The following is a 22,744-nucleotide window of genomic DNA, read 5'->3' on the forward strand; positions in this document are numbered from 1 at the left end:
TATGTATATGAAGAACACTGTTTTGAGCAAAGGCTTTACCACACTGATTACATTCATATGGTTTCTCTCCAGTATGTGTTCTTGTGTGCCTTCCAAGATGACTGTAATGAACAAAGGCTTTACCACACTGATTACATTCATAGCGTTTCTCTCCAGTATGTGTTCTTGTATGCATTTCAAGATTACTATGATGTCCAAAGGCTTTAGTACATTGATCACATTCATATGGTTTCTCTCCAGTATGTGTTCTTGTATGACTTTGAAGATTACTATGATGTCTAAAGGCTTTAGTACATTGACCACATTCATATGGTTTCTTTCCACTATGTGTTCTTTTATGCAATTGAAGAACACTGTGGCGAGTGAAGGCTTTACCACACTGATTACATTCATAGGGTTTCTCTCCAGTATGTGTTCTTTTATGCATTTGAAGATGACTGTTTTGAGCAAAGGCTTTAACACACTGATTACATTCATAGCGTTTCTCTCCAGTATGTATTCCTGTGTGCCTTTGAAGATGATTGTAATGTACAAAGGCTTTACCACACTGATTACATTCATAGGATTTCTCTCCAGTATGTGTTCTTCTATGCATTTCAAGATTACTATGAAGTACAAAAGCTTTACCACACTGATTACATTCATAGGGTTTCTCTCCAATTTGTGTTCTTGTATGCATTTCAAGATTACTGTGAAGTACAAAGGCTTTACTACACTGATTACATTCATAGAGTTTCTCTCCAATATGTGTTTTTTGATACCTTTTAAAATTACCATGTTGTGCAAAGGCTTTACCACGTTGATTACATTGATATTGTTTCTCTCCCTTTTGACTTCTTTCATACCTACAGGGATAATTTAAAAATGTAAACCTTTACCACAATTATTACACTGTTACATCTTTATTTCCTCTAAGAATTAATTTTTCAGTTTGTTGTACATGTAAAAAGGAATCAAAGCTTAAGGTTTTATCACTTAGCTTAGACTCATGTTGTTCCCCTTTAATAAGGATTATTTTCCACATTTGGAGATGCCTGTTATGGTAAGAACCTTGATTACAGGACTCACATTTATGGCATATTTTTTCTCAAGGAGATTTTTTTTATATATATGAAAAGAACCAGAAGAATTCAGACTTTCACCCCATTTATTTCATCAATATATTTTCCTATACTGTGAATCCTACTATATTTGCAAAGTGAACCAGGGAAGACAGAAGTATTATATCTTCCCACTACTCATAGGGCTTCTCTTCAGTTTGTTTGCTGATGTATTCTCTTTTAAGCTGGGAAACCAATTACATGTAAACTTGAATCACATTTAGCAAGTCTACTCAACATGGGACTACTACACAACTTATAATTGTTCTGAGATGGACAAAGATACATTTCTTCTTTCCATATCCCTATGTTCATATGGCTTGTACCCAGAATGACATATGATATTCCTAGTAAATGAAGAATAACAAATACAAAGTTTCTACAATGCCTCCACACAGTTTGACATTTTGTTCCTCATGGACATGTCCTATAGGTTTTAAGGACTCTCCACTACAGTCCTCCCTTAATTCTTGAATCTAGCAACCCATTTCATTAAACTTAGCAGAGTCAGAACAACTAGAGATTAACACTAGCATTATTATGGACTACTTGCTTATTAGAATGTTTTGGACATAGACTTATCATATATTCAATGTGTATACCTTTGGTAGTATGAGTGATATGAATCTAAATGAATTGGCAATTCTACAACACAGCTCTGATAGATCTATGATTCAAATGCTGATTTCTGTTAAGGTATTGATTGCTTGTCTTTCTTCTAAAAAGAATGACCTGCAAACTGTAGATGTATCCAACCTTCTTATTAAATAAGAAACACAGAACCAATGCAAAGAAGAAAGCCAAGAGGTCAGAGCTAAGAGCTAAAACCTTACCCTTCCTCCTGCGGTGGTCCTACCTCTCCGAACCAGAGCTACCCCTGTGTTAAAGTCTTTATATAGAGTTCCTGTCCTGCCTTCTCATTGGTTGTAAACCCAACCACATGTCCGCCTCCTCACAGCCTGTCTGTAAAGGCCTCCAGGTTTTCCATGATTGGTATTAAGATTAAAGGCATGTGTATCCAATAATGGTTGTATCCCTGAACACACAGAGACTTACCCAGCTCTGCCTACCAAGTGCTTGAATTACAAGCGTACGCTACCACTGCCCTGCTTTCCTATGGCTTGCTAATAGCTCTGACCCCCGGGCAACTTTATTTATTAACATACAAATAACATTTTAATACAAATAAAATATCACCATAGCCAACACAATTCACTTACCTGCCTTTCAGGTATATGGATTATGAACATCATGAATGTTCTTTAAGCTGTGAATATTTACACTGCTGCATTTCTTTAAAACTTAAAGATACATTAAAATATATCCGGGAGCACATTTGTATCAGCTTTCACATAAAAATTACCTTTCATGTCATTCAGAACTTTGACAATGTTCTTCAACTTCAAGATCTTCCCAATTGTATCCTAAAATATAGGATGAGAAAATGTATGAAATATTACAGAAATTTGTGCAAAATTTAAGTTACTATCTTCAGTGATCCTTAGAACCATGCCTGATTTAGTCACCTCATTCTTCCTCATTCTCAATCAGAATTACCACAGAGCATCAATAACCAAGAAACAGTTGTTGCCTTAATTTAAAGTGTGAAGGAAAATTTACCTATAGCAGTGAGGTTCATATATGTCTCCAGCATCACATCTTTATAGACATTCTTCTGGGAAGGATCCAGCAATGCCCACTCCTCTTGAGTGAAGTTGACATGCACATCATCATAGGTCACAGCATCCTAAAATATGCCATACATAAGTATGCCATACATATGTATAAAACAAAAGCATGATACTGACAACATTGTAAATGCATGCTTCTTTGACAATATAGTCATATAATTCTGGTGCTTCCCACATTTATTCTACAACCCAGACGACATTACAATATAATCATCAATTTATTTTAGAATGAAACAGAATAGGAGGTTTGCTTCTATTGTTTCTGAATGCTTTGAATGGGATATCACCTTGCAAGAGAAATGCCTATTAACAGACATAGAGAGACAAGCAAACACATCAGCAGTACTGAGTACACATCAGAGAAACTGTATGAATAATAACTAACTACAAAAAAAAGATGAGTAACCTTAGTGTATTGGCTCATGCCTTTAATCCCAGAACTCAGAAAGCAGAGGCAGATATATGTGCTTCTGAGCTGAAAGTTAGTCTAGTCTATGCAATCAGTTCCAGGACAGCAAGAAGTAAATATTAAGAACCTGTCTGCACTGCAAACATCAATCAAATGTACAAAAAAGATAGGATAAACTCAGAGACTTTTTTTAATGAAGCTGGTACAAAGAGTTAGGCATTCACTCTAGTTCTGTATTCATCTTCCAGAAACCTGAATTGCTCTAGTTTAAACTGTAGTTTAAAAAATCTTACTAAAAAGAACTGTTTATTGAAACAGTTACAAATAGACAGATGATAATATTAGCAATATCACTGTTGATTAAAAATAATCAACACAGGGCAGGACAGATGACTCAGAAGTTAAGAGCTTTTGCTGTTCCTTCATATAGATGGGTTCAATTGCCAGGACATAAATGGGGAAATCACACAACTGTTCATTATTTCAAGCTCATGGATTCTAAGACTCTCTTTTGACTGCTGCTAGGGCCACACTTATGTGTGGTGCATATCCATGTATACAGGCAAAAGAATCATAATTATTACAAAAAATCAAAACAAACAAAATGAGCAAAAGGAATGTTACACACATGTAATTTAAAGACTTAGAAGACCCAGGCACTATTACTGTCATGAATATTGCCATCCTGGGAAAGAGAATAATATCCTCTGCCAAATTTAAAAATTCAAGCTGGGGATAAACCTCAGAAAAACAGCATAAGTTTGACATGTACAAAAATGTATACTCTAGGCCAATCACCCAATAATATCTATAAAAAAACCCTGGAATATTGGCCAACTTTTTAATGTAAGCATGTAGAAGAAAGAGTCAGATGAATCTCAGAGTTTAAGGTCAGGCTGGTGTATAGAACTATGTTTAGGACAGTCAGGGTGACTCAGTCAAAGTGTATCATCAGAAACAAATATAAAAACAGCAAAATTAAAAAAAAACATGCTAGAAAATGGCTTAGCATCGAATACTAGTTTGTTTAATTGTATCTTATGTGATTTAGTCATACCATCTATAATGGTGGTGAAGTCATGACAGTACAAGTAGGAATATGGTTCATTCATTTCAACTACAGCATAATAGAAACCTAGAAAGGAAAATGAGTTGAGGCTATAGAGGTACATTTTATACCCCCCCCCATGAGATATTTCATCCAGAGAGTTTCTTCCTACTTAAGGTTCTAAAAGCACCCCGAAGAAAGCTGCCAAGGAGAGACATATGTTCAAATACCTCATCCTATCTGGGATCTTTTCGTACAGTTGACTAGCTTCTGACCCACGTCACTATAGGCTCAGGATTATCCATGATCATTTAGCCACCTCAATAATCCTCAGAGTCTGCAACACTTCTACATTGTTCAAATGTCCAATGTCTCTTTTGACACTCAAGACAATTCTTGACTGTGTCATCTTATAAATTCAGAAAACAATTTAAATCTTTCCAACAAATAAATGCCAGAGAAAACCCATTCCCATTCCAAAAGAGAGGAACTGAGACATAATGAGGAAAGATTGGATAAAGAGAAGACAGAAACTCAGCAGGGCAACCATCAAATCTAGTAGTTCTGTGTCAGACACATGGAGCTTCATTTTCAAAGGGCTTAGATTGCTCTCAACCCACAACTTCCCATACATCTCTCTCTTTGGTTACTTCCTCTCCATATATGCAGCTCTCCATGGAAGATATCTCATAGCTTAAGTATCTCAACATCTTATGGTCTCCAAATGCAATGCAGGCTGCATCCTCATAGTATCATGCAATGAACTTAGACAGTGTCCTCACTGGAGCTCTTACCATACCAAACACACATGGCTACAACAGTGCTGACCTGAAAACCCAGACTAACAATGTATGAACTTAAATTTTGTATCATTCTGGTTTCTAGAACCAATTCACTATCAATGATTTCCCCTGCAATTTGGCTTCTAAGTTCTGATGGCGCCTACCATGCTTGGATCAGAGTTGCAGCAGAGTTTGTATGAAGTTCCTTCCTGGGACTGGGAATCACTTTGCCTAATCCCTCCATTAACTGATGGCATAGAAGGATGGATTCTAACCCTTAGGACACCTCGCTAGACTTCCAATGTAGAGCAAAGGCCTTCTTTATAATGGTTATAATCTTCCTGAAATTCTTGTCTCTGTTCAGCATTTGACTGTCATCTGAAAATACATAGTCCTGTTTTTCTCTACAACCCATAGACTTGTCATATATTTAAGATCCACTTCTTGAATTTTTTCACTGTAATCCTGAATGAATCATAAATAATAGGCATCCAAGAGAGTCATTATTCCATCTAAGAAATCAGCCCCATTGTTTTTTTAATGCGTCCTTACTCATTTTCTTGGGAACATGGCAAAATGAGAAAGGTTAGGTGCCAAAATATCATACAAATGACCTCTATCTTAATTCCCACTGTAATCCTATGTCCTCTACCCCAACTGTTTACAGTACCTTCAACAGTACTTTTTTCTAAATACTACAAGAATGACCAATTAAGCTCTGTGAACAGCTTTCTATGTCCTTTGCCATCTAAATTTTGTTATCTTTAACATTCCGCCAAAAGTCATCATTCTCAGAACCTTTGAATAACAAAATCACTTTTGGTTTATCACATTCTGTTATAACTTAAATTTTTCTTGCTCTGATTCAATTGTCTAAACAAAAGTACCTCAGGTAAAGGATGTGCCTATTTGGCTCATTCTGCCAGATCACAATCCATCATTGTGGGAGCTTAGGTTAGAAATTCAATCTAGCAACTGAAGGCAAACCATGAGGAATCTTCATTTCCTGGCTTTCTCTCTTACTTGGTCATTGTCTAATGCTTAGTTTACTGTCTTATCCAGTGCAGGCAAACTTTCTTAGGGATATTGCACACTCAGTGGAAGGGCCATCACCCATCAATCATCAATCAACAAAATCTCTCAAAGACTTAGCAACCAGCCATTCTGATGGGAACATCCTCAACTGATGTTCCCAAAGGTGATTATAGAATCTGAATTATTGACATTAATTAAAACAATAATATGTGAGAAGATTTTTTAATAAAAAACCAATATATCACTACACCAATAACTTAAGTAGGTAAAATGCAAATATTAATTATAATAACAGCTAGAAACACAGATATGATAAAAAAATGAGGAAATATAAGATTCTAGGAGCAAGAAAAGGAAGTTTATTTTTTTGTACACAGAAAGTCGCCAAACCAATAAACTCAAGAAACTCCTGACATAATGTATCAGTTTTCCAGAAAATAAAAATAGGTGAAGGTTCATCATTTTCCAGAGAAACAAATACAGCTAGATTATAGGCAGTGGGACTGAGTCCTGTACTCAGTGCATGAGTTGGCTGTTTGAAACCTGGGACTTATACAGGGACACTTGTCTCAGCCTTGGTGGAGGGGACTGGACCTGCCTGGACTGAATCTACCAGGTTGAACTCAATCCTCAAGGGAGCTTTTGCCCTGGAGGAGATGGGAATGTGGGGTGGGCTGGGGAGAAGGTAGGGGTGAGAACAAGGGAATCTGTGGCTGATATGTAAAATTAAATTAAATTATAAAATAAAATAATCACACAACATAGATGGTACCATTGACAAAAGAAGACAGAGAGGCAGACATACAAATATAGCATTGTCACTTGAACAAGAAATATTACATTCTAATAAAAATTCAAATCAAAGAAAACACTGACTAACACTCACCTTGTGCACTCCAGTTCTCGCCTTCACCAATAATAGAAAATGGGGTCAGTGGTGGAAGACACCTTTAATTCCAGCACTCGAGAGGCAGAGCCAGGAAGATCTCTATGAGTTCGAGGCCAGACTGGTCTACAGAGTGAGATCCAGGACAGACACCAAAACTACATAGAAAAACCTTGTCTCAAAAGATGAAAAAAAATGGGTTGGGTGAGAAGGACTCTTCCACCAAAATTGGATAGACTTCCTTGAATTCTGATATTTCTACATTGTAGAAAATAGTTTTGGCTCTTAAAGCTATATCATTCTCTGTTGGTAATGAAAAGGATGTCTGTTAGATCATTTAGAAACGATTTTCTTTCCTATGATTAAAGATTGGATGCAAGTCTGCATCAGACTGGGAAAATGGAAAATTTTCAATCCAAATGAAAGATAAAAGCTTTTTAAATAAATATTGTGTGATTTCTATTCTATACCTAAAGCAAGCTGATTTCCTCTAATTGTTTTATACGTCATCAGGGCTTTTGAAAACAAATCTAGCCATATTTTATGTGTATATTTATATGTGTGAAAGAGCATATTTTCCATGTATACAGATGACACAACAAAGAGCATATCAGATCCCCTGGATCTGGGAATATCAAACAGTTATAAGCCTAAAAACTTGGGTGCTTGTATCTGAACTCCCCCAAGAAGAATACTTGCAGAGTGACATGCACAGCCCACATAGTTCTTTTTATCCAATAAACTGAATGTCTTTCACAGATTAACCAGAACAGAAACCTAAATAAGGAAATAAGGAAATGAATGATCTCTGGGAACCTAATGAATCGGTATTGACATGTTGGGTATGGGATCAGGTAGGCTACCTACAGACTTTCCCCACTCTCTGTTACCCAAGACCCAATACTCAGGGTCACCCCAAGGGCTGAAACAGAACTGCAGCTTCTCCTTTCCCTTTCCATGTCCCCTCTGGATTCCAAAAACCATCCCCACCTACCCTTCCCTACTCACTTCATATCTGAGTCACATCACTTAAATGGTCAGACACTCCTGGCTCAATTATTTGCTACATCTTCCAGAATGCCAGTTAAAATGCCTGCAGATCTACCACACTGTCACTTACCCTAGACCTTACTCTAAAAGTTGCCCTTACCACTGGAGTAGAACACCAGAGGCATCTTCCCCTCTGTCCTCTCCATGTCTTCTGTGGATCCCTAATATCAGCTCCCCTGCATTTATTTTCCCCCAGCTTCCAACACCACGAAGCCTTCTCCCTTGAACACAACAGCCAAGAAGGCCAGGACAATACTCACTGAGCACATACTCTGAAACTCCAAAGAACAAAGAGAAACCCAGAAACAAAACTCCAATCAAACCAAGATGATGTTAGAAACCAGTAGCTACACTTATAATCACCCCAAACCCAGATGCTGAGCGTAAGAACATAGTAACAGTCAGGGCAACATGGAACCAACAGAGCTCAGCTATACTATCACAGCAGGCCCTCAATTTTCTTTTTTTAAAAAGATTTATTTTATATATACAGCATATATGACTACATACCAGAAGAGGGCACCAGATCTCATTATAGATGGTTGTGAGGCACCATGTGGTTGCTGGGAATTGAACTCAGGACTTCTGGAAGAGCAGTCAGTGCTCTTAACCTCTGAGCCATCTATCCAGCCCCCTAAATTTTCTAACATAGCAGAAATACAAGAAAAAGACCTTAAAACAAACTATATGGAGATGATAGAGGTCCTTAAAAAGAAAACAAATCAATACCTTAAATAAATTCATGAAAGCACAAACAAACAGACAATTGGAGGAAATCAATAAATTCCTCCAAGAAAGCTAGAATAACACAAACAATTGCAGTAAACCAGTAAACAACTTAAATAAAGCCAAGATAAACCAACAAATAGTTGAAGGAAACAAAACTGTTTAAGACCTGAAAATGGAAATAGAAACAACAAAGAAAACAGAAACTGAAGGAATTCCAGAAATGAAAAATTTAGGACTATAAACAATACAAAAACTACAGAGGCAAGGTTCACCAATAGAATAGAGAGATGGAAGAGAGAATCTCAGGAACTGGGGATACAGCAGAATAAATGGATACATCAGTCAAAAAATGTTAAATATAAAAATTACTTGATGCAAAACAACCAAAAAATCTGGGACATTATGCAGAGAAGAAACTTATGAATAACAGGAATAGAAGAAAGAGAAAAAACCCAGCTCAAATGTCCAGAAATATTTTCAATAAAATCATATAATAAATGTTTCCTAAGTTAAAGGAGGTGCTGATGAAGGTACAAAGAAGCATGCAAAACACCACATAAATTGGATCAGAAAAGAAAGATCCCTTGTCACATAATAAGCAAATCAATAAACATACAGAACAAAGAGAATATTAAAAGCTGCAAATGAAAAAAACCAAGTAACATATAAAGACAGACTTATGAAAATTACACCTGACTTATCAGTGGAGATTCTAAAATCCATAAGGGCTTGGACGCATTGATGCAGGCTCTAAGTAACCACAGATGCCATGACAAATTACTATATGCAGAAAATTTTCAATCGCCATAAGGGAAGAAAATAAGATATTACATGATGAAGTCAAATTTAAGCAATATCTATGTATAAATCAAGCATTACAGAAGGTACTAGAAGAAAAAATCCAACTCAAGGAAGCTAGCTACACACATGGAAACACAGTAAATAAATAATATCACATCATCAAAAACAAAAGAAGGGAAATGGAAACACACACACACACACACACACACACACACACACACACACACACACAAACATACTCTCATTCACATGCTATCATCACCACCAATAACAAGAACAAAAAAATATTAATAATCATAATTCCTGATATCTCTCAATATCAATAGCCTCAATTCCCCAATGAAGATGCAAGTTAACAGTATGGATTCAAAAACAAAATCCATCTTTCCACAGCATACAATAAACACACTTCATCATCATATTTGTGAAAGGTGAAGGCTGGATAAAAAATTCAATCAATTGAAACTAAGAAGCAGGCTTGTGTAGCCATTTTAGTATCTACCAAATTAGATGTCAACCAAAAATTAATCAAAAGAGTTGGGGAAAAATACTCCATATTCAAAGGACAATTCCACAAATATGACATTTCAATTGTTAAAATATATGCCCCAAACACAAGGTCACCCACTTTTGTAAAAGAAATACTTATACAGATCAAATGACACATTGATTCTCACACAGTGTTTGATAGTGGTAGACTTCAATACACCCTTCACAACAATGGACATGTCATCCAGATGAAAACAACAGAAATATTGGATCTCATGGATTTTATAAACCATATGAATCTAATAGAATATTCTACCCAAAGAAAAAGAATACACCTTATTCTCAGCACAACATGGAATTCTCTCTAAAGTTGATCACACACTTGGACACAATTCAAGTCTCAACATAAACAAGAAGATTGAAACAACTACCTGCATCCTATCAGACCACTATGGATTACAGTTACATATTAAAACCAAGCAAGCAAAAAACAGAAAGCATCCAAACTCATGGAAAATGAACCAATCTCCACTGAAGAAAATATGTCAAGGCAAAAATAAAGAAGGAAATTACAGACTTTCTAGAATTCAAGGAAATAATACACAATGTATGCAAACTCAGGGGATACAACAAAAGTGCTGATATGAGGAAACTTCATAGCACTAAGAGCCTATATAAAAAAGTTAAAAGAATGAAGAGATCTCATATTAGCAACTTAGCAGCACATATGAAAACTCTAAAACAAAAATAAGTAAGCATACCTAAGAGGAGTAGACTGGAAGAAACTATCAAATTGAGCAAAAAAAAATTAACAGAATAGAAACAAAGAAAAATACAAGGAGTCAATGAAGCACAGATTTGGTTCTGTGAGAAAATCAACAAGACATACAAATCCTCATTCAAACTAAGAGACACAGAGAGAATATTCTAATTTACAAAATCAAAAACAAAACTGGCCCTTAAAAATCTGGAGATTGCAACAAGCTGGAGGTAGACAGACTCTGGGGTTCCAATTTCAGCTATTCAATGAATCATAACTCCACTGCTTGATATCCTTGAGATCACTAAACTAATTAAGCACAGATTTCTAGTGTTGTGGTAAATAAAAAAATGAATTAAAGAGCAATTGCAATCATGAACATAGGGAAACAATACCCAATAAAAGATTTGCAAACTGATTCCAAGAATACATCCAAAAGATCATCCAAACTGATTGAAAAAGGCTTCATCGTAGTGAGGCAGTGATGACTCAATATATAAAAATCAGTAAATGCAACCCACCATAAAAATATACTGGAAAAAAAACTGTATCATCCCATTAGACACTGAAAAAGCCTTTGACAGAATCATACATCATAAAAGTCTTGGAGAGATAAGGGACACAAGGTAAATACGTAAGTGTAATAAAGGAAATTTACAGCAAGCCTATAGCTAACAACAAATTACATGGAAAGAAATTCAAAGTAATTGCACTAAAATATGGAACAAGACAATGCTGTGAACTCTCCGTAGCCACTCAATATAGTACTTGAAGTTCTAGATAGACCAAAAAAACAACCGAAGGACATAAAAGAGATATAATTTAGAAAGGAAAAATTCAAAGTATTATTATTTGTAGATGATATGATAGTATACTTAAGTGACAATAAAATTCCAACAAGGGGACTACAGCTGATTAACACTTTCAGCAAAGTGGCTAGATACAAGGGTAACAAAAAAAATCAGTATCCCTCTTCTAAAAAGTGACAAACTGACTGAGAAAGAATTAAGGGAAACACCCTCCACAATAGCCTCAAATATTATAAAACATGTTCAAGTAACTCTAACCAAGCAAGTGAAATACATGTGTGATCAAAACTTCAAAGTATTTGGAGAAAGAAATTGGAGAGGATATCAGGAGATGGATAGATCCCCCCCATGCTCATGGATCAGTAGGATTAACACAGTAAAAAGGCTACCCTACCAACAGCAATGTAAAGATTCAGCACAATCTCCATCAAAATTCAAACACATTTGTTTGAACACCTTGAAAAGACAGTTTGCAGATTCATATGAATAACCAAAAGAACGGAATAGCTAAACCAATCTTGAACAATAAAAGAACAACATGGCTTTGTCAGTAAAAAAGACAAGTTGAAAAATGGAATCAAGTTTTTAAGACCCAGACATAAATCTATAAACATATGGACACCTGCTTTCTGATAACGAAAATAAGAAATATGAAAAGGATAAAAAGACAGCACTTTCATCAAATGGTGCCTGTTAATCTGAATTTCTGCATGTAGAAAAATTCAAATAGATCCACTTTCATCATGCTGAACAAAACTCAAGTCCAAGTGGGTCAAAAACCCCAACATAAAACCAGACACACTGAAAAGGATACAAGACAAAGTGGGGGGAAAGCCTTGAATGCACTGGCTCAGGAGACAACTTTCTGAACAGAACACCAAGAGTTCAGGCACTAAGGTCAATAATTAATAAATGGGACCTCATGAAGCTGTAAACCTTCTATAAGCAAAGGACATAGTCAATTAAAGAGGCAGCTTAAGGAATTGGAAAAGATTTTTAACAATTCCATAACCAATAGAGGCCAAATCTCCAATATATGCAAAGAACTCAAAAAACAAGATGTTGATTGCTATGGAATAATCCTTCTGTACATTGTGAATATGTAGTACTCTCACAGGTTAATTACAAATTGACTGGCCTATAGCTGGGCAGGAAGATGTTGGAAGGGAGAGTCAGACTAGGAGAATTCTGGGAAAAAGAGTTCAGAGACAGAGGAGTCACCAATCAGACAGAAAGGAATTAAGACACGCCAGAAAGGTAAATGCCACAAGCCTCTGGGCTGCACATAGATGAATAGAAATGGTTTAATTTCTGTTATCAGAGCTATTTAGTCACAAGTTTGAGCTATAGGCTGAGCACTTGTAAATATAAGCCTCAGCGTATTTATTTGTGAGCTGCAACCAGGAAAAATACATGTACCTACCCGTGAAAATCTAACTAATTAAAAAAAATGGAGTATGGATCTAAACAGAGAATTCTCAACAGAGGAATGTCAAATACCAAAGAAACACTAGAAGAAATGTTTAACATCATTGGCCACCAGGGAAATTTGAATCAAAATTACTTTTAGATTCCATCTTAGACCTGTAAGAATGGCAAATATGAAAAACCCATGTGACATGTCATGCTAATGAGGAAGTGAAGCAAGGACAACACAACCCCACTGTGTGTAGGAGTGAAAACTAATACAGGCACCATGGAAATCAATACCATGGTTCCTCAGAAAACTGGGCATCTATTGACCTCAAGACTCAGCTATACCACTCTTGGGCATATACTCAAAGGATGTTCCATCCTACCCTAGGAACTCTTGCTCAACTACGTTCATTTATGAGGATTTATTCATAATAGCCAGGAACTAAAAAATAGTGAAGATATCCCTGAAGTGAAGAATGTATAAAGAGCATGTGGTACATTTATATAATGTAATATTACTCAACTGTTAAAACAATGACATCATGAAAAAATTAATACCTCACCTCTCATTGTTCATATCAACTACTGTCAGAGTAGGAATGTTGAAACTCCTCTTGGCCCTCCCTTGCTGTACTGTGAATAAACCTGGCTTTACTCTTCATCTGTGAACTCAATTCTTGCACAGAACCTCTTCATTTTAAGTTCCCAATAAAAGTCAGAGAGATTGGAGGAAACTCATTCAACCTTTCATTCTTTGTTTTCACATACGAGCCTAGGCCCTGCCTGGAGGCAGTTCCAAGACTAGGCAGCAGAGTCAGCATTAAATTTTTAAACAAGTTTCAATTATGTATTGTGAGAGAAACCTGAGCTACAGAAGATTTGACCAGTGGTTCTCAATCTTCTTAATTCTGTGACCCTTTAATACAGTTCTTCACTGCCGGGCGGTGGTGGCGCACGCCTTTAATCCCAGCACTCGGGAGGCAGAGCCAGGCGGATCTCGGTGAGTTCGAGGCCAGCCTGGACTACCAAGTGAGTTCCAGGAAAGGCGCAAAGCTACACAGAGAAACCCTGTCTCGAAAAACCAAAAAAAAAAAAAAAAAATACAGTTCTTCACATTGTAGTGACCCCCACAACTATAAAATTCTTTTAACTACTACCCCATAACTATAATTTTGTTACTGTTATGAATCATAATGTAAACAACTGTGTTTTCTGATGGTCTTAAGCAACCCTTGTGATAGGGTTTTTTGACACCCCCAAAGGGAGTCGTAATTCCCAGATGGAGGACTACTATTTTAAGCTGATATTAATTAGTTAACTTAATTAATTAATTAACTTACACTTAACAAAAAATAGAATGAAATTTTTAGTGACTTAAGAACACATTAGGAAATAGAAACAAATATTGATTAGAGCAGTAATTCATTTAAAGAAAATAAAATTTTAAAATGATACCAATAATTGACTTTAAAATGATAAAAAGAATTGAAGGAATAATAGGCTATGCTGATGTTGAAAAAGAGTAGTCACGCTGGGCGGTGGTGGTGCATGCCTTTAATCCCAGCACTCAGGAGGCAGAGGCAGGTGGATCCCTGTGAGTTCGAGGCCAGCCTGGGCTACCAAGCGAGTTCCAGGAAAGGCACAAAGCTACACAGAGAAACCCTGTCTCGAAAAACCAAAAAAAAAAAAAAAAAAGAAAAAGAAAAAGAGTAGTCACTTTCCTGTTAAAGAAAATGCCTTTAGTAAGACTTTGTATGACTTTGTCTCATGTAAATTATTAGTTGCTGAGTGCTGTAAGCTGACACAGATTTACAGCCAATGGCCTGTGCCTCAAAACTCTAAGCCAACTTAACTGTGTCAACCAGGATTGCACACGTCTTCATGGGAGAGTTTGCTGTTGGAAACTAAATACTTAGTAACTATCCTCCCAAAACTGTACACCCATCAATTCTGTCTGTCTTCATTCACCTGGAAAAAACTAATTCATGCAGGAAAATTACAGAGAAAGTCACTCACCATGCCACACCAATCCTTCAGTGTAATGGAGACCCCTGCAGCTCACTGCCTTCAACTTCAGTCGATGATCTATCTATTGTCTACTCTGTTTCCCCCTACAGTGAACACAGTATACTGTTCCACCTCTTCTGGCCTGAAGGGAGGAGCCATGCTCCACACACAAATCCTTTCCCTGTTCTACAATGGACAGTCCACTATGTGACTCAGACTGGTAATTTTAGAACTCTGTAGTGCTGCAGATGTATAAACCAAGATTGAGGATTAGTTAGTCAGGAAGATAGCAAGGGAAATGCCCTGTGGTGCTACAGACAGGGTTCAAGTCCACCTCAATCAACACAGAAGGCCTTGGCTCAAAACTGCCTTTCAAAAAGACTAGAGATGACCCTGTTCTAAAATTAACATAGTTTTGTGGCACACCAGGACTTATTGTTGGCTGTAACCTTGTAATAGTCACTGGAGAAGCATTTAGAGGCCAGGTTTTTAATGGAGGGAATGGGCCTTTCTGCTGGTTATAAATCAAGGTTGTCCCCTTTATTATGGGAATGTAGCTGGTTACTCCTGGGAAACAAACACTATCATCTTATTTTACTAATCTCTAACAGGTATGGTTAGCATACTACTTATCTTTGGGATGCTGGGATGCAGCCCTCCCTTTCCTAAATTCTACTTTGTGACTCGATGTCTCCTAAGAACTGGGAAGCCCTTATAACATCAATTCTATTACCATCAATTCTACTCTTTTACATCACAGGTTAGCAGTGGAGTGCTACTTGACACAGAAGATACTGTTTACAAGCTCCACAAAATTAACTCTGTTATGCCTAGATCACAGGGACCCCTTAAAGACCATCACAGAGACCAAATCCCATGTGTAAAATCAAAGAGCCTTTATTCAAGCTATGGGGCTCAGTTCCTCTGTCTGTCAAAAGCAGCAGTGAGAGCAGAGAGCCCTGAGCCCAGGCAGGGTGTGATTTTTTTTTAATCAAAGCAGAGGTAGGGGTGAGGGGATTTCCTGGGTTTAGGATGCTGATTGGCAGACAAATGTCTAGGTCTATCTGTTAAACAAAAATAGGTGTGTGCTACACTCAAGGACATCTGGCCACCTTATGGTAGGAATGTTAGGAATTTCCTCATCCCTGGGTGGATCCCTGGGTGGTATCTGCTAGAGGCTTTTCCTGCATATGGATGTTGCCTGCCAGTAAGCCTGTCTCAGAAGCCATGTCTAGGCCCCTACACCTGTCATAGCTGCTGTGTGGTCAAGCTATTTTGGGGCCCCTTCACAAACACCAGTTGTTTCCTAAACCTTAATGTTAAATTTCAAAGTGCAGAACTTTTGGGAGATGTGAGATGAACCAGGGGGTTCTGAGTTTGTCAAGTCTGTGTTCTATAGCAGCAACATAAGCACTAAGGGCACCAGCATTTCACAGGGATGTCAACAAGGATATTTCAAAGCACAGTCCCACTCTAAAGCTCTACACAGATACTGCTGGTGGAGTGAAGCTATGCAGAGGGTAATAGCTGGCCACAGAAATTGCAAAGACCACATAGGACCACGCTGAACCACACTGGAGCATGAAGGACAAGCAGGATCATGCTGGACCATGCAGGACCAGGCAAGAACATGACAAACTCTGCATCTGGCCACATGCACCCAGCCAGCCAGGAGAGGACCCAACATACTGGCTCCCATGACTCACCTGACTGCTAGTCCCAGTCTGGGGATGGCAGCCCCTCATTCACCATGTTGTGGTTTTCCAGCTCACCCACGCTCCCTGCTCAGCTCCCTGCAGCAGCATTCATAACACAGCACACAAAACCACTGGTGCCAGCTTCTCTTCAAAGCCAAGCCTGAAGCCTGAGGCAGGAAGACCCGGCACAATTTCTGATGGACAGTTTCCTGGAGTGCCTGATTGGCTGGTGAGGCCTGAGTGACAAGAGCACCTCACTAAGGGTTACACTGTGCTTAAAGACACAGCACAATGGTTTCTGACCCTGCCTTCCACCCCAGACAAAGACATTTTCTAGATCAGCAGAGATATGCGTTTCAATACCACTTGCTCCTGGCTCCAAGAGCAGACCTTGCTGTCTTCCTACTTTCCATAGATACTTCCTTGCACACCTCACTACCCTAAGTGTAGTGGAGTGACTTGGAAGTCACTCCATATCTTATCATTTGGTAAGTTTTAGGAAATGTTGCCCTGCAGGAGGAAACATGCCACTGGCGGGAGACTTTGAGAATTACATCCACACACCATTCACAGTTCCCACACTCTGCTTCAGGGTGAAGTTTAAGGATGTGAGTTCATGGCCTCCTGTTTTAGCTGTCATGTCTGACACTTGTTGCCATGCCACTGTCATGGTGAGCCTGTATCCCTCTGGATCCAAGGGTCAAATTAAACTCTTTTATAAGTTGACCTAGGAAATATATCACAACAACAGAAAAAGAACTAACAATAATCCATAAAGTTTTACACCTGAATTAGATGTTTATTACAATTTAAGACAAGTACAAAATCTAAAAGGGTTTCATTATCATTTAAATTTATAGTGCAAGTTTTACAGCTCTAGAGGGAAAGGTAACCAGCCTATCAGAAGTCAGGCTATACTTAAAGCTGTGAAATGAAGGTATCCTAGATACTTATATCTCAGAAGAGAAAGGAACACTGACTATTGGATGTCAGGATCCACCTTCAGCTGCGAAGGGAGATATCCTGGATACCTATTGCTGAGAGGCAAAAGGTACCCTGTCTATCATGAAGTCAGGACATATCTGAACCTCTGTTTCAGGGGGAATTGTCTCCCCACAGAATGTCATAATTTGGCTTCTCTCCAAAAGGGAGCCCTTACAACTGGGCTCTGCACCACTCTGCTAAGAGAGTTTACCAGGAGAGATGTCCATTGCTGCTCTGCTCCACTCCTTTGAGGGAGATTTTAAGCACAGCTATCACATGTTTCTCTTCTTTGCTCTACTAGGGTGTTTCCAGCAGAGATTTCCATTTCTTCTCAGCTCCAGCCCAAATTCTTACTTCTATGATTCACTCAAGTAAGGGGGAAATTGCTGCAGAAATATAACAGAGTCTGATGAAAAGCTGTTATACTCTACTTCTCTAATGGAGTTTGCCAGCAGAGGTGTCCATTTCTTCTCTAATCCAATCCAATAGTGAGTTTCTTATTTCCTTCAATTAAAGGTCTCCACTTAAAACACATTCAAGAGATTTATTTAGGAGGAAGGAATCCAGGAAACTGGCTGCCTTTTCAAGGGTGGAAAAAGGCAGCTGCCACCTAAACAGGCACAGGGCTTGAACAAACTCAAAAACTGGCTGGATTTTATGCTCAGGAATTGGTTAATTTCAAACTCAGGGATTGGTTGGTTTTGTGCATAGTTGGTCAAGGGCAGAGTGTGTTTCTTTGGTTCTGGTTTCAGGTCTAACATGTGTTTCTTTCACTGGCCCCTTTTAACAATTTTATTTATTTAGTTAGTTATATTTTATGTATGAATGTTCTACATGTATGCCTGCATGAGTGAAGAGGGCATCAGATCCTCTTATAGATGGTTGTGAGCCACCATGTGGTTGCTGGGTATTGAACTTGAGTCTTCAGGTCCTCTGGAAAAGCTGCCAGTGCTCTTAACCATTGAGCCATCTGTCCAGCCAACCCCTTTCAACTCTTTTGGTCTGAATTCAGGGTCAGGGTGTTTCTATACCTGCTTCTGGATTCAGAAACAACCTGTATTTCTTTGACTTTGGTTTCAGTGTTGGGGCATGCTTCTTCCTCTGGTTTCAGGTCCAAAAATGTGTCTTTGATGGGCTCCATTTTCAGGGTCAGAGTGTGTTTCCATGGCTGGCCCTTTTACCCTACACATAAGCTTTCAAAATTCATAAATTTGGTTTTCTTCATTAAGTTTACTGGTGCAAACAATATAAAAATGGACAACATAATGTTTGAACAGTTTGTTGACACTGTGAAATATTTACCTACAGAATACATACTTTTCTATAACTGATTATAACTGTGTGGGCTGTAGACTTTTCTAAGTACTTTATAATACGATGCCATGAGTATCTTTTTCCGATCGTCAAAGACTCTTGTAGTATAGAAAGGCTTTAATAGACTGATTGTACACCAAATGTTTTACTCTTGTATAACTTTACCACACTGACTATACTTATAGGTTTCTCTGCAGAACGAGTTTTTTCTAATGATTTTGAAGATTACTGATACATACAAAGGCTTTACCACACTGATTACATTCATAGGTTTTTCTCACCAGTATGTGTTCATTTATGCATTTGAAGGTTACTGTGATGTGAAAAGTCTTTACCACGCTGATTACATTCATAGGGGTTCACTCCAGTATGTGTTCTTTTATGCACTTGAAGATAACTGTTACATGCAAAGGCTTTATCACATTGATTACATTCAAAGGGTTTCTCTCCAGTATGTCTTCTTTTATGCACTTGAAGATAACTATTACATGCAAAGGCTTTACCACACTGATTACATTCATAGGGTTTTTCTCCAGTGTGAGTTCTTTTATGCACTTGAAGATTACTGATATATGCAAAGGCTTTATCACACTGATTACATTCATAGGGTTTCTCTCCAGTATGAGTTCTTTTATGCATTTGAAGATGACCATGTCTAGCAAAGGCTTTACCACATTGATTACATTCATAGGGTTTCTCTCCAGTATGTGTTCTTTTATGCATTTGAAGAGTACTGTTCTGTGCAAAGGCCTTACCGCACTGATTACATTCATAGGGTTTTTTTCCAGTATGTGTTCTTTTATGTATTTGAAGATTACTATGATAGGCAAAGACTTTACCACATTGATTACATTCATAGAGTTTCTCTGCAGTATGTGTTCTTTTATGCCTTTGAAGATGACTGTTATGGGCAAAGCTTTTAACACACTGATTACATTGAAAGGGTTTCTCTCCCATAAGTGAACTTCCATGCCTTTGAAGATGACTCTCATATACAACGGTTTTACCACATTCAGTATATATGAAAGGTTTCTTCTCTCCAGTTTGAATTCTTTCATGCCTGCAAGCACATGTAAAATCTTTACCATAATCACTACACTGCTGACTCTTTATATCTTTATGAATTAAATTTAAATTTGGTCTAATTGTAAAGAGGAATCAGATCTTAAGATTTCATCATTGTTTTTACACCCATGTTTTATTTATGCAATCCTAGTACTCATTCTGCTTCTCTGTAGTGTGAGTTTGTTAATGTATTAACTATGAAGATAAAAAATCAATTACATTTATACTAGAATCAAATTCAACAAGTATACTCAATGTGGGGACTGCTACATATCTTCTCATTGTTATGAGAATGAGGTATATTATGACTTCCATATCACTATGCTCATATTGCTTGTATCCAGAGTGACATATGATATACCTCGTAAAGGAAGAATAACAAATAAAAGATTTCCACATTGAATTCTGTTTGACTTTCTGTCCTCATACACTTGTGGTATAGGGATTAACGTTTCTCCTCGACAACATCCCATGATTTTTGACTCTAACTGCCCCAGTCACTAAACAGCACAGTCACAACAAGTATATTAGTTACACTAGTTTACTATGGACTATTTGCTCAATAGAAAGCTTTAACAATATACTTATCAGCTCTTCACTGTGTATAAATTTTGTAATATGAATGTTATGAAATAAAAAGACAGACAGTTGTGCAGCATAGCTCTCATGGTGCTATGATTTTAATGGTGGTAAATTTTGAGAAATTGTATCATTGACATTGATCTTAAAACAATGCCTTGCAAATGCAATTCACCAACCTGAAATTGAGGTTTATGATGTTGTGAGAATTTAATAATCATCAATGCACTTTAAGTCGTACTTATTTACACTGCTGCTTTTGTTTAAAATATCCGGGACACAATATAATTTCTTCTCAGGTATTTTTTTATCATCATGCACAAGAAAATTACCTTACATGTCTTCTAGAATTTTGAAAATGTTCCTCAATATTATGATTTTCCCAACTGTATCCTAAAATAGAGTACCAGAAAATTTATATAATTGAAAGCATTGTAAAATTTATGTTACTATCTTCAGTGAATCTTAGAAACATGCCTGATTTATTCACCTCACTCTTCTTTCTCAATCAAATTACACAGGAACATCCAAAACCAAGAAACAGTTGTCCCCTTATTTTAAAACATGAAGGAAAATACACTCTATTACCTATAGTAGTGAGGTTCTTGTAGGTCTCAATCATCACATCTTTGTAGAGATTCTTCTGGGAAGGATCCAGCAAAGTCCACTCTTCCCAAGTGAAGTTGACATGCACATCATCATAGGTCACTGCATTCTAAAAGATCCCATACTTATGTACAGCAGAAAGCATGATACTGAGAACATTATAAATGTATACTTCTTTGACAGTATATTCATACAATTCTGGTGCTCCTCATACTTATTTCCTGACATACAGATTATAATGTAACCACCAAATCACTTTAGAAAGAAACTGAATAGGAGAGTAACCTCTGTCATTTCTGTTCCCTTGAATAGGATACCACCTTACAAGAGAAATGCCTATTAACAAACATAGAGACAAGGAACCTGATGAACAGTACAGAGTACACATGAGAGAAAATGTATAAACAATAACTAACTACAGAAAGAAAATAAGATGGAAGAGCCCGGTGTATTGTCTTATGACTTTAACCCCAACACTCCAAAGTCAGGTCCAGGTATATCTGCCTCTGACTTGTATGCCAGAATAGTCTATGCAATCAGGTCCAAGACAGCCAGAACCTAGTTGAGCAATTGTTCTTGTGATAAGATGGAGGTGTATCATTTGGTATATACACAATTGAAGTATAGCTGGGTCTTGAGGTGGTAACCAGGCCACCAGCCCATGAAACTTCCACAATCCCCACATCTCCAAAGACACAGTTGCCCATCAACTCGACAGCTGCCACTCCCAAAGCCATGTCCTCAACCCCAAATCGAATGCATATCTTCTGCTCAAATGCAGCCACACAATCCAGAAATACAGGTAGACAACTTGAGATAAAGAACCCCTGCTGGACCAGAGACCATGCCAGCCACCAGAAATCCATTAACCTGCTCACTATTGGACGTTCTGCCTTCTTTCAAGAACCCACAACACTATCCTCAATCCCACTTCTCTCTTAATCTCTGTGTTGTAGCCTGCAACTTCTGTTGAATTCTTTCTCTAACTGAAGGACATACAATGTGCCAGATCTCATTAGAAAGGTCCAACTAGCATAATCCTCACACTGTATAGTTTAATGGATAATATATGTTGAATATTTTAAAACAAATCCCAGAAAACATTTCATTCTATACCATTGGCCCATTATTCAAAGCATGACAGTTTTCTGAACAATAGGGACCTTTCAAACAATGGTCTTTATATTCCCTTAAACTTCAGTAGATTTGGAAGTGGGAGAAAATTTATACTGTTTACATTCCTAGGTTGTTTCCCCTTCATCCAATCCATATACGAAATTAATATCCATCTTTCCTTAAACTTCTTCTAATTTAGAAACATTTTAACTAATTTATTTGTAAATTGAGCTATTTACAGATTTTGTTTTAATGCTAAGGCTCTAACTGTGGAAACTCAAACAATACCTATAAAAGTAAACATTCCAGCTACCAGTAACCCAATGAATTTTTAAGAATATTTTTCTAAAATAGTTGAAAATGTTCCAAGT

The 22,744-nt window shown here is 37.4% G+C and overlaps 1 protein-coding gene and 1 pseudogene across 1 annotated transcript; both read right to left on the bottom strand.

Annotated features, from left to right (window-relative positions):
- Positions 1-1,356: 1,356 nt before the first annotated feature.
- On the bottom strand, positions 1,357-18,834 carry LOC128121177 (zinc finger protein 431-like; annotated as a pseudogene).
- LOC128121173 (zinc finger protein 239-like) lies at positions 16,506-21,994 on the bottom strand. Its single transcript, XM_052755591.1, has 2 exons — positions 21,870-21,994; positions 16,506-20,151 (listed from the first exon to the last, which is right to left on the bottom strand). The coding sequence occupies exons 1-2, from the start codon at positions 21,992-21,994 to the stop codon at positions 19,299-19,301; spliced, it is 978 nt and encodes a 325-aa protein (XP_052611551.1). The 3' UTR covers positions 16,506-19,298.
- Between the last annotated feature and the right edge of the window lie 750 nt (positions 21,995-22,744).

This window comes from Peromyscus californicus, unplaced genomic scaffold, assembly GCF_007827085.1.
Source record: "Peromyscus californicus insignis strain IS unplaced genomic scaffold, ASM782708v3 Scaffold_30__1_contigs__length_565496, whole genome shotgun sequence".
In the NCBI taxonomy this organism is placed as follows: domain Eukaryota; kingdom Metazoa; phylum Chordata; class Mammalia; order Rodentia; family Cricetidae; genus Peromyscus; species Peromyscus californicus.

Bases quoted from the DNA above. Each gene is read 5' to 3' on its own strand.
- LOC128121173 (XM_052755591.1), bottom strand. From the start codon at position 21,994: ATGGCTTTGGGAGTGGCAGCTGTCGAGTTGATGGGCAACTGTGTCTTT. The intron at 20,152-21,869 runs GTATATACCAAA...CCTCTTTACAAT, and splicing joins CCCAGCTATACTTCAATTGT to TAGACCAAATTTAAATTTAA.